Genomic DNA, 14,079 nt, shown 5'->3' with positions numbered 1-14,079 from the left:
GGAGGAAGCAGCTCAGACATGGGGATTTGGGCCCAGATGAAGGAGAGCACTAAAAGGGACTGGACTGGCATAAAGAGGCAGGAGAGCAGAGGGCTGGAGCATAAAATGGGGGATGGAGGTAGCCATCAAGAGGAGGATTTGAGGCAGGTCAGGGACTGCAGCATGTCTCCAAGACTGGGGGTAAGGAGCTGGGAGGATACTGGATGATGCATCCAGCCAGCGTTCAGGGATTAAGCAGGTTTTCCATTGCAAAATCACTTCTGGCCAAAGGCTGCTGCGCTGCTGGTGTGGAGATTTAGTTTGCTTCTGTGTCATCACTGGTGGCTTTCTGCAACTGCCCCAGTCTCTTGTTCCCATCCTGCCCCCTGCATGGCTTAGGCAAAGCACTGGCAGATGCCATTCTGTACTGCTGAGGAGATGAGTGTGGGGGCTGGATGAGGGTAGAGGGAATGGAGTAGGTAGGATATGAAGAGTAGTAGAGGACTTCTCCAGCACTTGGATTTGGTGTTCTAGGGATGAAGTGAGCTGTGTGAACAGAGATCATTACAGGCTATCACATCTAGCAGCAATTCATCATCCCAGAGCAGCCTTTCCAACAGTCTCCTCTTCCCAGTTGTTCACTTTGTGACACTTACCCGGGGTAGGCCCAACAACTTTTCTGACTCTCTGTTTCACAGAAGACCCCACCAGCACATATGCAGTTTTGTAACCTTCTCTGGTTGCCTTTAACCTCTCCCAAGCCTCCCTGCGTCTATTCAAGGGGCAGTGAATACCCTGCCACCCCAGCTGCAGTTTATGGGGGAGATCCAAAGAGGAGAATTAGCGGTGACAGTAGAGTGGCAAGAAAAATCCCTTTGGAGATAGGGTAAACAGGCCTTTACGCTGGCAACAGAATTTCGAGACTGAATTTCAGCCTGAAGAAGAGAAGGCTGCGAGGGGACCTAATATATGCTTATAAATATCTCAAGGGTGGGTGTCAGGAGGACGGGGCCAGACTCTTTTCAGTGGTGCCCAGCGACAGGACAAGGGGCAACGGGCACAAACTGAAGCAGAGGAAGTTCCAGCTGAACAGGAGGAAGAACTTCTTCCCTCTGAGGGTGACGGAGCCCTGGCCCAGGCTGCCCAGGGAGGCTGTGGAGTCTCCTTCTCTGGAGATATTCAAGACCCACCTGGACGTGGTCCTCTGCAGCCTGCTCTGGGCGACCCTGCTTGGGCAGGGGGTTGGGCTGGGTGACCCACAGAGGTCCCTGCCAACCCGACCATTCTGTGATTCTGTGATCTGTGATTTAGCCCATGTTAAAAAGAAAAAATAGTGCTGCTACACTTAGATCTAGTTTTAACAAGAAGGACAATAAATATCAAAGCTTCATATAGAAATTTATTGCATTATGAATGTGGACTGAAATATTGCTCTTTCTGCAACCTTACCAGGGGCTGGTGTGTGCACAGCCATGTCCGCCTGGAACATTTGGAATTAACTGCAGCCAGGACTGTCCATGCCACAACGGAGGACACTGTGATCCTGTGACAGGACAATGCATCTGTACAGCTGGCTATATAGGAGACAGGTAAAAATCAAAACCCCAGAGCCTGTATTTGTAGCCGTGGATTGGCAATATTTATGTCCCTTCTAGGACAATCTTACTGTCTGAAAAATGGTGTTACGTTCCTATTGCTACAATTAGGTTCATCCTTCTGAAGCAATTCAAGCATTATAAATGTGCCAATGTTATTACTTTTTATTGGCAATGCTCTCCATTTACAGAGGCTTTTTAATATAACTTTTAAAATTTAATGGATTAAATTTAATTTAGATATTTACAGTGATAAATTTAATAGAGAGCATTACGTGTTTACAAGATATGTAAATTAACTATATTTCTACAAATTAATATCCTCAAGAGTAAGCAATGCAGCAGTTCAATGTTTCCTTCAGCCCCTTCGTGCTGCTGCAGCACTGATCCATCTCAGACACCAACAAAAGGTGGTAAATCCTCAAAATTTATTAATGAGAGCCTTCACCCATAAATCGATCAGAGAAGATGATAATATTGTTTTACAAAGGTGTCATGGATTCAGCAAAATGACTACACAGCAAAGTCAGGTCGGGATTGTAACAAGTTTTGGCTTAGCCCTCCAGCTAATCCTGCCAGCAGAGCTGAGGGTGGCGGGGAAGCTGCAGACAAACAAGCTTTCACATGTGATTTTCGCTGGGGGCTGGACTGTGTCACTGGGGTTTCCAGAGACCGTGGGCACAGCTCACTAGTGTGTGCTATGCTAAAGCCCTTTCTCTTATATCTTCCCTTTTTTTATTAGCTAGAACAAGCTAGTATCGGTACACAGGCATATGTTACAATTATACTTTTATGCAGCAAAGCTCATTGGAATTTCTTATTTCTTGCTTCATTGTATAATCAGCAGGTCTTTGTAGCACGCAAACAGACCGACCTTCAACACTGTGCTGCAGTTCAGAAAGCTGTGCTCTTTCCCATGAAGTGTGGAAGTTCCTAGTTTCCAGTTTATCGGCAGCGGTAATTGGAGGGGGCTCTGGAGATTATGTCAGGATTTGCATGTGGTTGAATATGGTAGAGATACTAATTATTTCAAATTAATTTAGTGGAGAAGGCATCAGTGTGCCTCTCTTCCCCCATTCTCCATCTGGAGACAGTGATTTCAGCCATAGGGTACCATATAATTACTGTTGCTAACTTCAGCTTTCTCTTCCTCTCCTTTTTGAGACAATTTCACTAAAAGCAGAAGCTGTGAAGCCTGGACACTAACACTGGTGCCGCACTTCAAACACAAGCTGTCCCCAGTCCTGGCCGTGTTCAAGAAGGCTGACAGAGGCCCTCTGCCTCTGGGTCTCCTCATTTGGTTGTTGCAGACCTAGATCGGTTTCTGGCTGTTGGTGAATCAACAGCGTTCGAGCTGTCGGGAGCTCCCAGCCAGCAGCCTGCAGCTGAGCCAGCTTCTTTGCTCAGCTGCCAACACAGCCCCCAGCCGCGAGGGAGGATGTGCAGCAGAAGAGCTGGCTCTGCTACAGGCGTGTGGCGCAGGGAAAGAACAGCAACGGAGCTGCCGAACGGCAACACTTGCACTCCCTAGTAGAGAAAGGCCGTTGGGGACGAGGAAAGGAGATGGCAAGTAGAAAGCAGCAGACCTAGTCCTGCCTGCTGTCAGAAGCAGAGGGTTTTGCTGCTGGTTGCCCTGAGAGAGGGGCTGGAGAAGGCAGCTCGGGGAGAAACTGAGCAGAGGAGGCACTCACTACAGGGCAGACCTGACCGGAGTTCACGAGAATTGTCCTAGAGCAAAGGGAGCGTGGGCTCTTCAGATCTGTACTTGGAGAAAAGTGGGAGAGATTTGGACTCCACAGAGATGTGGCTTGGGAAGACAGAAGCAGGGAGGGAGAAAATAAGGCATGATCAGTTGGAAGAGGTGGAAAAGAAGCCGAGGGAAGGTCGCGTTGTGGACGTGCACCCAGGCTCACCTCTCTCTGCCTGGAGCAGGGGAGCAGAAGATGGACACTGAAGGGAGAGGCAGAGGAGCAGAAATGCAGGTGTGCGGGAGGGTGAATGAGAACAGGAGAAAGTTAGGTAGACGGACAGTTCAGAAAGCTTTTCTGGCAGCAGGGAAAAACTGTGTTAGCCTAGAAATTCCCACCGTTCACACGGGCTCTCAGAAGCGTAAAACATGTTTATCTATCAACCTTCAATCAGCCTTCAACAAGGGAATTGAAACCTTAGGCCCATTATATCCAACTGGAGTTCTGCCCCTCACTCGGGCTAGGACAGCACAGTGCCGGTAGCGGTTTGTTCTGAGCAGGCACGCGTACCCTTGCCTTGCTGTTAACTACAGTTAGCTAATGGTAGAGTGCCCATTGATTTCAGTGACAGCAGGAGCAGGCACAAGGTCTTTAAGAACTCGAAATTTCTTTTCTTAGTTACATGTTCATACAGCATGGACAATGGGATAGATTCGTCAGCACCATTTTACCTTAAAGTCTATTTTACTTTCTCATGCAACTCTTGCAGTGTTACAGTATAATTGCATGTACAGCAGGAGAATGCTGCTGCACAACAGAATGGTGTTTTCTCTAAAATTTTACAAAGCAATGAAGAAATTTTCGTAATAATAATAACAGATATTGTGAATAACAACAATAAAAATGTAAAGACACTTTATCTATTATCCTCTTTTTTAATTGTCAGTAAGTACTATATAATACCACCACTCATTTTCTTGTGCAGAAGATAATCACATATAGTTAGATAAATGTTTGTGTAGAAGAAATGGTCATGAAGGTCTATGCAAGTGTAATTGCTACACTTTGTTGCCTACCTGTTTTCCAGCAAGTGGCACTGTACTAAATGTTTGGGAAATTGTCAAGCACTATTAATAACTCCAGGCAGCTTTGTGCTCTGCTAAAATGACTGGATACATCGTGTAAATGTGTGTTTTGCAACCTGGAAAGGAATAATAGCAGAACGACAGTTAGAAGCTGAGGATGGGGTATCTAAGAATTCAGTGGCTGACAGGAAAAGTGAACATCCTGTTTTAGCTTTATTTTCCATATCGCCATTAAACCTAAAGATTGACTCTCAACAGAATAAATGTGATATTTGTTATATCAGTATGAGCAGACTTATCCTCTTGTTGTGTTTGTACCTGTATCTTTTATCAACAGAATGACGGTGGCCAGGTTAGTGTATTTTGGATGGCTTTTAGTATTTGTCTGTGCTACATAAATGTGATCACTGTTTCAAAAGCAAACAAACAGAAAAACCTAAAAAAATTTTCAGCATTATTCTATGAAAGAAATTTAGCTGGAAAAAATGTAGGTGTATGTACTAAGTTAATCTGTTAAACAGGCTGTCTTATGTTTAATATTTTGTGAAATTGCTTCCATTAATTCTACAGGTGACAGCCATATTATCCTATCCCAACCCAAATAATTATAGTACATATTAAAGTTCAGTGGATATTGTAATACGAATCTCCCCAGATAGGCAGAAAGCAATGTAAATTAAACAAGAAACATAACTAGGGCTTAGCAGCTCATTTTGTAATTTAATTGAACAATGTATCTGGTTGTTAATGGTGCTATGGACACATTAGATTGATATGTTGCAAAGGAAAGATGTTTAAGTAGAAAGCTAATTCCTGCTGTGATTATTCTTATGTTCCAGAGGAGTCATTATTAGTATTCTTTGTATAAAATTCATTAGCAGTAGCTGCTTGATCTCCAAATAAATAAGTTAGTTAAATTGTTAGTAGAAAAAGGCTAATTATGTAAATGGATTAGGTCGTCAATATTTCATTTCCAGATGCTTTTCTCCCTGCTAGGTAATGCTTCATCTTCTATAAATATAGAATGATATAGTGCACTATTGACTAAGTATTCGTCTCGTTGAGTACAGCGCGCTCCTGCTAACTAGTAGAGCTGCGTACAGCAATGGAGACAGAAGGCATCTTAATGTGTTCTTCACTGCATTTCATTTGCTTTAAGTGTTTCGGTCCTAATGTTACCCGTTCTTTGCTGGTCGTTTCCTTTGCAGCTGAGCTACCCTGAGAGCAGCAGGGCTAGCAGCCAGTACCGCTGGCGGTTCTCCGGGCTCTTTCCCTTCCTGTTCGCCACGGGCTCCCCTCTCTTTGGGTCTCATGTGAACTCCTGAACTCGGACTGTGTAACCAGCCACTCTGCTGATGCTTGCTGCAATCCAATCCCTAGCTAGGCCTTTGGCTTTGTTCATTTATTTTCAGTAAAACGTGATAATCTGAAGCTGCAAAAGTAATGCTCTTCTTATATACTGACTGTGTTCATTGCAGTTTTGCCTGGCTTGCATCACACATTAATCTTTTATTACTGATCATTATATTAACTCTCACCTGCCAGCTGTGAAATGACCTACAGAAAGACATTTAACAATTGCCTCTATCCACTGAGTTTACGGTATACACTTTAATCAATGCTCAGGATTAAATTAATGCTGATAGGCAATTTCCAATATCTGGCAACCGTGCGATAAGGGAATTGGGCTTTTCTGGACTTCTTTTTCTTTTTTTTTATTAACTGAAAAGGCGTATCTGTATTTCACGGTGGATCATGTAAACTTAGTACTGACTCACTGCAGAATTCTGAAACCACTGAATTATGTCAAGCATGGAATCAGTTGCTTTATTTAAGACCTTAGTTGAGCTTTTCAAAGTAGGAAATATTATGAACACTTAAACTGGTAGTGTAGGACAACAAAACAGACTTTTTGGCAGATTTCATAATGTATCCAGTAGGGAAATATTTTAAAAGGTGCATGGAAGGTGCAATTTAGAACAATCTGTGTGCAGTCTTTGCAGGTTCCATTTTTATGTGTATCAAATATTAAAAACGTTGGCAATTTTGGAGAAGATACTACACTAAGGAGCATGAAAGTGATTTGTCTTGAGGTTTTATACTACTGAGCATCCCTGAAGGAAGAGATGAAAAGCAAATTTGTGCTTTAGTTACTCAGAACACAAACAAAAGACAAAGGCATATATTTTCTCCTAGTTGGTATAAAGCTGGTGCAATGACAGCATAGAGGGAAAGCAGAACTACGTGGTGCTGGAGAACACTTTACTAAATACTGTTTCATAGACCACATTTCCTTTCAATTCTCGATATCACTAAGAGGACTATATGCTTTTAAAAAAGCTGCACTATCCTTCTGGAATAAAAAGAAAGCAAACAGATGGGGTTTTTTTTCTAAATTATCTTATTCTATATCAATTTCTTATGGTTGATGAATGGAATTGTCAAGGTCCAGGAAACAAGAATGCACTTTGTTAACTAAGGTAATATTAACTAATGCAAATTTTGCAGGATATAATTGAACAGAGATTAATGAACTTTCAATTAACAGCAATTTGCGTGCCCAAGTTATCACATCACTCCAATGATATAATTTATTCACAGTATATTGCTTATAGAAGTGAGTAATGATTTTGTACTTATTTCATTAACGAAAGCATTCCTGTGTAAAAGTCATCAGCAGACTAGACTGCAGCATTTGACTGGATCCTGTCTCACATATTTCATTGCAGGTGTCAAGAAGAGTGTCCTATTGGGACGTACGGCTTTGAGTGCGCACAACAATGTGACTGCCAAAACGGTGCAAAGTGTTACCATGTAAATGGAGCATGTATGTGTGACCCTGGATTTAAAGGGATTTATTGCCAAGAGAGAATGTGTCCAGAAGGGTTTTATGGGCTCAAATGCAACAAGAGATGTCCTTGCAATATTACGAACACTCTCAGGTATGTACATCGTATTCTACATTAGTGCAGGAAGTGGTCAAATAAAAGCATTGGGAAAAAAATTCTATTAGCTACACCCACTCCCTTTTTCTCTGTAGTTTTAATTAAGAACACAGACAGTTCCTCTGGATTGCAACCTTTGATTTAAATTACCTCAGTTTTGGAACCATAAGCCTCAGTCCAGCTAGCTACTAAGCATGTATCTGTTAACTATTTAAACAGTTCTGCTAAAATCTGAAACGATCTGACATCTGGCCTTATCCTGTAGCTGCAGTCTTCTGGGCACAAGAACTATCATATCAAGCCTGTATGTATGTAGAATAACCCACTGAAGTTTAAAAAATATAGATATATTTACTCAAATTCATCATTTGGCTCTTCTTATGACATGGTTTTTCTTGTTAGATCTATAGACAGAATGGGGAATTTCAAAATGAAGCCTAATTTGCTTTAGTTTATGTCTCGTGGCAAATTACCTTGTTGAAAACACTTGAGGCAGATGTATAAATAGACTGAAATCAATATCCCCAAGTCATTTTATGGAACTGTAACAAAGTCAACATTGTCAAAATAGACGTCTCTTCTCGTGTGCGCTTATTTTTGCTCTTCATTCAGTATGTATATGTATGAAATATTCAGGAAAATAAATATCAGGGAATTATACCTAAAATGGAGTAAGCCTCACTTAAAAGGTCAGGTTTCAATGTTTTATTCCCTTTTGCTTTTTTTAGGATCTGATTCTTGAGATTCTAAGAGCTAGAGCCACAAACAGACTTGAGCACCTAAGATGAGACAGGTTGAATTTACTTGCCCATTGCAGGCTAGAATAATTTTTCTGAACCCTGAAAGAAAGACGAATTTAAGACTCTTCTGTATTATCCTATTTGTTACCTTTTGTAACTCCTTGCCTTGTTTATGGACTGCTGACATTGCTATTTGGAGGTTCCTCACTCCCTCACATACAGTAAAGGGAGCCTGGACAGCAGGCTCACGCCAGGGTGAGCTATTCTGATGGACCAGAGTGCCCATATCTCCTTGCCGTGCCTGCAAGGTGCTGAGCCCCTCAGCTCCCACTTGATTTCCTCCTGTTTCTGTTTGTTACTGTTAAGCATTCATAGCCAAGTCAGGATTGTGTAGGCTTCAGAGGGAGGTGGGGATAATTGATGCCCAAGCAAATACGCCCTTGATACGGACATTCTTCAATTTTAAACCAGACAGGTAGGGACCTGACTGTCTTGCTGATGATGACAAACCTACCTTGCAATCTTGCAGCCTGCTAAAATATAAAAACTCTCCTCAATTATGTATTCAGTACCACCTAATTTGTGTGCGTGCACACACACACACATACACATGCACAAACACTTCAGGCAAATCTGTTTGTGTGCTTGAGATACAGACTCTATTTGTCTCCGTCTCGGAAATAAACAGGTGATCTTTCTTGTGAATTCAAGTTCAACTGCAAATGGTGAGGTCTGGCTTAACTGTGAAAGTCAGATCTCGCAATGGACTAGTTAAAAGCCTTGCAATGCTGATGATACGAGTCCCCAACGGGAAGATAGCTCTGGCTCTTTTGGGTTTGCCAGCAAGGATCCAAAGTGTTTGACACCTCAAAGGTAGCTCTGAGCAACAGGCTTTTATCATTTCCGATTATTCTGTGTATCATGAAATCACTGCAAAAAAAACATCCCTAAGGTATTAGCTAATCATTAAACACAAAAGGTTAATGTTGTGCTGTACTGAGGACTGGGGATGTCTCAAGAATTACTGCAGAGTGAACTAAGCTATAAATTCCTGCATGTCACACCACTCTGCAGTACCTGCCAGCGTGCACAACTTCAACCTGCAGTAAATACAACATAAACTGCTCCTCAGTGAAAGCTGTTCTTCATGTGTACTGACGAGAAGATGCTCTTGGACAGCGGCTGACACAATGTGTCTTCCCCCCTCCCCAGCGTGCAGAAACCTGTTTGTGTAAATAGAGCAGAAGGACTACAGGCCACAGGCAAGGCTGGGCTTGGCTGCTGTTTCCCAGCTAACTGCTCAGTTCATCATGAGTCTTATAAGTGGGGGAAGATAGTGGGTTTGAAGGTGCAAGAGTTCATCCTAGGTTACTCAAAGCACTACCTGGCAGATGCTCAGGGGGTTTGCCAGAAGATCCCGCCTGAAAGAACAGACTAGCATCATCCAGCTGTGAAGAAAGGCGAGGTCTCAAGCTTGAGAGAGCTCGTCGTGGTGGAGGATCGAATCCTGTCACAACTCTTTCCTGGGCACGTGGGCATTCTTACCCACCATGTAGCTGACCTGTGCCTGGTTGCTGTCGGACAGATATATTTTACGCCTTCCCTTCTGTCACTGCTCCGCCAGCTTCACTTGCAGCATCCTCTGCTAAGATGGTATCTCCGTTTCCTTAATAAATGAGTCTAGTCTCTGCATTGATAGAATCTCCCTTTTTCCTACATCTTATCACTGCTGTTATGGAACAAAGAGATATCAGCAAGCTGTAGATCTGTAAATGTTTTTTCATTCATCCATGGTATTTCAACTTTCCACTTTTCAAAGAGCTCCTCAGAGCGCTGTCAGTTTCTGAGCTGAGGAGTGTCAGAGTTGATGGAAAATGACCTTCTCCAAAGGCACTCCATATTCCGAACAGATCTTCTTACTGATTGTTTAACCAGTCCCATACAGCACACTGCTCTTCCCACCCACCTCCTCCCATTCCTCCCTTGAATTTTCATCATTACTGGAACTGTGGTCTTCCAATAGACAGCCGTCTATTTTCCCCAGAAACTCTTTAAATTGTCAGCTACTTGTTGCGATACCTAGGTGTGTAGGATAATTATATAAACACTTGAAAGAAGGAGAGGGAAACTTGCTTATTTCTGTCAGCGGTTTTGACTCATTTGATCTGGTTACTGGAGAGCTGGCTGGAACAGAAAGTTCTGGGGGCTTTGAGGAGCAGGTTGGGGAGGAACATTAAGAAATACAGAATCAGCTTTTCTATTTTCATAGAACTATCTATTTTAATGTCTGAAGAGACCGGTGTGATCATCTAGTCTAACCTCCTGCATAGTAACGGCTGAAGAACATCATCCAATAATTTCTGCATCAAAGCACGCTGAAAGGCACTTTGTGTAGGACTTCTGAACAACCCCAGAATTAGGTAATTTAGAATGCACTGGTGAATTGGACTGTCCTTCCACGGAGAAGGATACACTAGTATACACCTGTAAAAAATTTCCCCATGCAAAAAGCCCATGTTGAGACAGTCTACAACAGTCAAAAAGGCACAATCCTGTCTTATTCTTCTGAAAAGCAGAGAGGGAAATGAACAGCTGGAATAGTCTCAGCCACCCATCCTTCTTCAACACTGGTGGGGAGCCAGCGTGTGGAGCCATTTGCCTTTAATAATGTCTTTCTCAGGTCAGAGAGGTGAGAAGGGAAGGAAGACACAGAGACCTCGTAAGCCTTGACGCTTGCCTATTGTGACAAAGTCTAGTGAAGTGGGTAGCTCTCCAGAGCCTCTAATTCTTGCCTCAACACTGAAAAGTTTGGAAGGACCAAACTCTACGGACCTCACATGAACTTTTGCCTTGACCTAAATCAATAATGCACTTGAATGACGCTGGCTTGGAAGACTTGCTGGCCTGAAGTAGTGGCCCTACGGTCTCGTTGTGGCTGCTTCTCTAAAAGCAAGAGGGCATTTTAGTGAGGGAGACCAAATGTAGTATCAACACTAAAAGACAGAACATACTGTTAAAAAAGGATTAGGGCTGTTGCTAATGAAGATGAGATGACTGGTGCTAGTGTATAAGCAGAAAGTTGGGAAATTCACTGTGAAGAAGTTGCTTTGCCTGAAAGATGTGTGGAGAACAAATTCAGGATTTGGAACAGACTGTGCTGCCTGAAGCATTTCTTTTCCCAATTTGCCTTAAGAAAGTTAGATTACCTGGATTCCTCAGATTTCCTCAAAATATGATGCTAAAAAAATGTAAAGGTCAGAAATTGCTTTCTGTTTTTCAGTTCAGCTAGTAAATTAAAATAAATAAATCTTTTATTGCTGTAAATGTGGCTCAAAAGCCAGGGACCATACAGCAGCTTCCAAACTCCAGCAAGAGCCGTGGAACAATGTCCTCCTCATGCCATGTCGCATGGCGCTGTGGACAGCTTCCAGTTTCCACCTCTGCTTGGCCTAGGGCCAGAGAAACACTAGGCTGCTTGCGTTCACTCGAGATTTTCTACACTATTCCTTCCTGTTATGCAAGAGATTTGAAGAAGTAAAAGTTGTTAAGATTCGATGCAAAATCCTAATGTAAAACACTGCCAAACTCTTTCAAGAGTGTAATGTTCCTTTCCTGCTTGCCACAAGAGGATGGAAAGCCGATGTTAGTGGGTTTGCCTGCTGGGATCCTTTCAGAGGCCTCACATGGTCTCAGCTATCCACTAAGTGATCCTTCTCCAGAGGATTTGTTCGTGTTTCTTAATTTCAGTTTATTGGTGGCATGGAGCAGTGCCTTACACGTGCTGCACCCCATGCTGGCAAAACGGTACGTGGACTCGTGACCTTGAAAGGCACATTCAGAACAGGAAGGGAGGAATTATACGAGAAATTCACACTAGTACCTGTATTTCCTATTCTTTGCCTTAACACATTTGCCATTGAGTGCCTCAAACTTTTCAACTTCAATGCAGCTAGCATAACACTCTACAGTGTGTGTTCATGTTTGGCTTGCCAACAGCTTTGGAAAGATTTATTCTGCTACCGTCAAGGAGAAGTTTCCCTTCCCTGCAGGACAGTCTATTCACCAACTGTTGCTACCTACCCAGAACCATTGTTACGGTTATCAGAACTCTGGAATTTAATGTGGAGGGCGTTTCCTAATCCTGCAATGCCAGCACTCTGTGAGACAGCAAAAGATCAGTATTTCCAAGCACTGAAGGATGACAAGTGCTTGGCCTAGGAGAAAAACATAACTGTGATATGCTCAGGCTGATGATGAAATTGTTCTTGCTTCAACAGGAAGGTTATATGGATGCAGGGACTCAAACATCTGCATTGGACTTTTCCTAGCTCATAGCCTCATAAAAGAGAGGAAAAAGGCGTTGGGGAGGTGCAGAATATGGTCTCAACCTTCTACTGCACCTTGTTTTGGAGTCCAAGCTCCCTGCCTCCTGCAGACTCTTCCACAAAGCCTTTTTAGTTCTTGCCTCTTGTTTTAGTGCACATTAGGATGATTTTTAGTCCGTAATATATAGCTTGCATCCCATGCAAAAAAGCTGTCCATTTTGATGAAGGAGCCAACCTTGGAGAAGAAATTCTTACTGAGTATAGTATTTTCAAATGAATTGTCATAGACTGATTCAAACTGCCATGCTCATATATTAGGTTTGAAAGATTTAATTTTGCCAACAGATGCAATTCTTATGGAACCGTATGATACGTGCAGTAGTAGTGAAAACAGAGAAACAAAAAATCCACTTTAAAGTATTTCTTTAATGTTTAGCTTTCTGCTTCTATTAGGTAATGATTAATAGACACAGAGGGGGAAAAAATGAGCTTTTATTATTTTCATCTGAATGTTAAGAGGTGCTTTGTGAACAACCATAATTTCAGGGACTGCTTTGTCAGAAGAATTTCATGGGTGGTAGTTTGTTCAGCTGATGAATTGTTTTAATTAGTCAGTAAAACACTATTTATGATTAAACATATGACACTCACAAAATTTGATCATTTCTAGTCACAACAGTATGTGACTAACCTCTCCTACCATTAATTGCCAGAAACCTACTCGGAAATTACATTTTATGAGGTTACCTTTAAAATTAACATATACGATATTAATTTTATAGGTGTAAAGTAACCCATTCAGTCATGTCTGTAATATTAAGCTACAGCAATAAATAATCATAAAGGAAAATAAATTGTTCCTATGACGGGAAAAAAACAGGAGACAGGTCCATAGAGAAGTGCCACCTTGCAGAACTCTGTTCTTTCTTGTTTGGAGAATAATAGACCAAGTCTGATTTGGAGCAATATGATTTCTCATCTTTCTCGCTGAGGGCCAGACAGTGCTGATATGCTACGATCTCCTGGTGCAGAGGCCCTCAGAGCATACTGACCTTTCAGGTGAAGCCTTACACTCCCAGCTGGCCTCAGACAACTCGGGGTCCTTTTCCAAAGATCAAACTCCCTCTCCATCCCCTGCTCTCTCTTTTGACCACCTCATCTCCCCAGACTAGACACTCCCCTGTGCTCTCCCTTCCCATCCCCCAGAAACCCCAGTCTCTTCAAACCAGGACTTAACGCATCTCCAGCCCTGCCCTCTTTTCGCAGCCCCCAGCCCCAGCCTCAGCGTGGCTCTCCCGCCTTAGTGCCCTAAGGAAACCAGGGAGATGCTTTTTCTCTTCATAGAGAGAAAATGGTGAATAAAGATAAATTGTTTCATAGCAGGAGGAACAAAGGGGTAAGTCTTCCACCTACCAGATGCAGAAGGACCAGGAGCCATCTGATCTTTTGGGCTTGATTCTCTTTTCTGCTTTTCTCTGTATGCTCTCACAACAGTGTGGAATTTTCTCAATAGAAATGAAAGCCAGAGGATTAATCTTGGGCAGTGATGCTCATTATTCAGCGTAAAGGAACTGGATTCATTTCCCTGCACAGCTGAGATTTAGTCCCAAGGTTTCTGTTGACTCCTGCCCCAAATAAATCCCAAGGCTTCAGGTAGTGTTAAGTTCTGTTCACTATGGCTGAATATTCCCTGTGAAACTCTTTTTCCAAGGAGACTTTTCC

The 14,079-nt window shown here is 42.6% G+C and overlaps 1 protein-coding gene across 12 annotated transcripts in view; it reads left to right on the top strand.

Annotated features, from left to right (window-relative positions):
• MEGF11 (multiple EGF like domains 11) overlaps window positions 1-14,079 on the top strand; it is a 283,040-nt gene that overhangs the window by 185,832 nt on the left and 83,129 nt on the right. For all 12 annotated transcript variants that reach the window (XM_075431918.1, XM_075431915.1, XM_075431925.1 and 9 more), the window contains 2 exons: window positions 1,432-1,568; window positions 7,077-7,289. In XM_075431918.1, the coding sequence (XP_075288033.1) occupies window positions 1,432-1,568; window positions 7,077-7,289 (350 nt within the window). The remainder of the gene's footprint in view (window positions 1-1,431; window positions 1,569-7,076; window positions 7,290-14,079) is intronic.

The sequence above is a fragment of the Opisthocomus hoazin genome, chromosome 10 (assembly GCF_030867145.1).
Source record: "Opisthocomus hoazin isolate bOpiHoa1 chromosome 10, bOpiHoa1.hap1, whole genome shotgun sequence".
Classification (NCBI taxonomy): domain Eukaryota; kingdom Metazoa; phylum Chordata; class Aves; order Opisthocomiformes; family Opisthocomidae; genus Opisthocomus; species Opisthocomus hoazin.
Note: the sequence above shows the minus strand (reverse complement) of the source record. Positions and strands in the feature narration are given on the sequence as shown.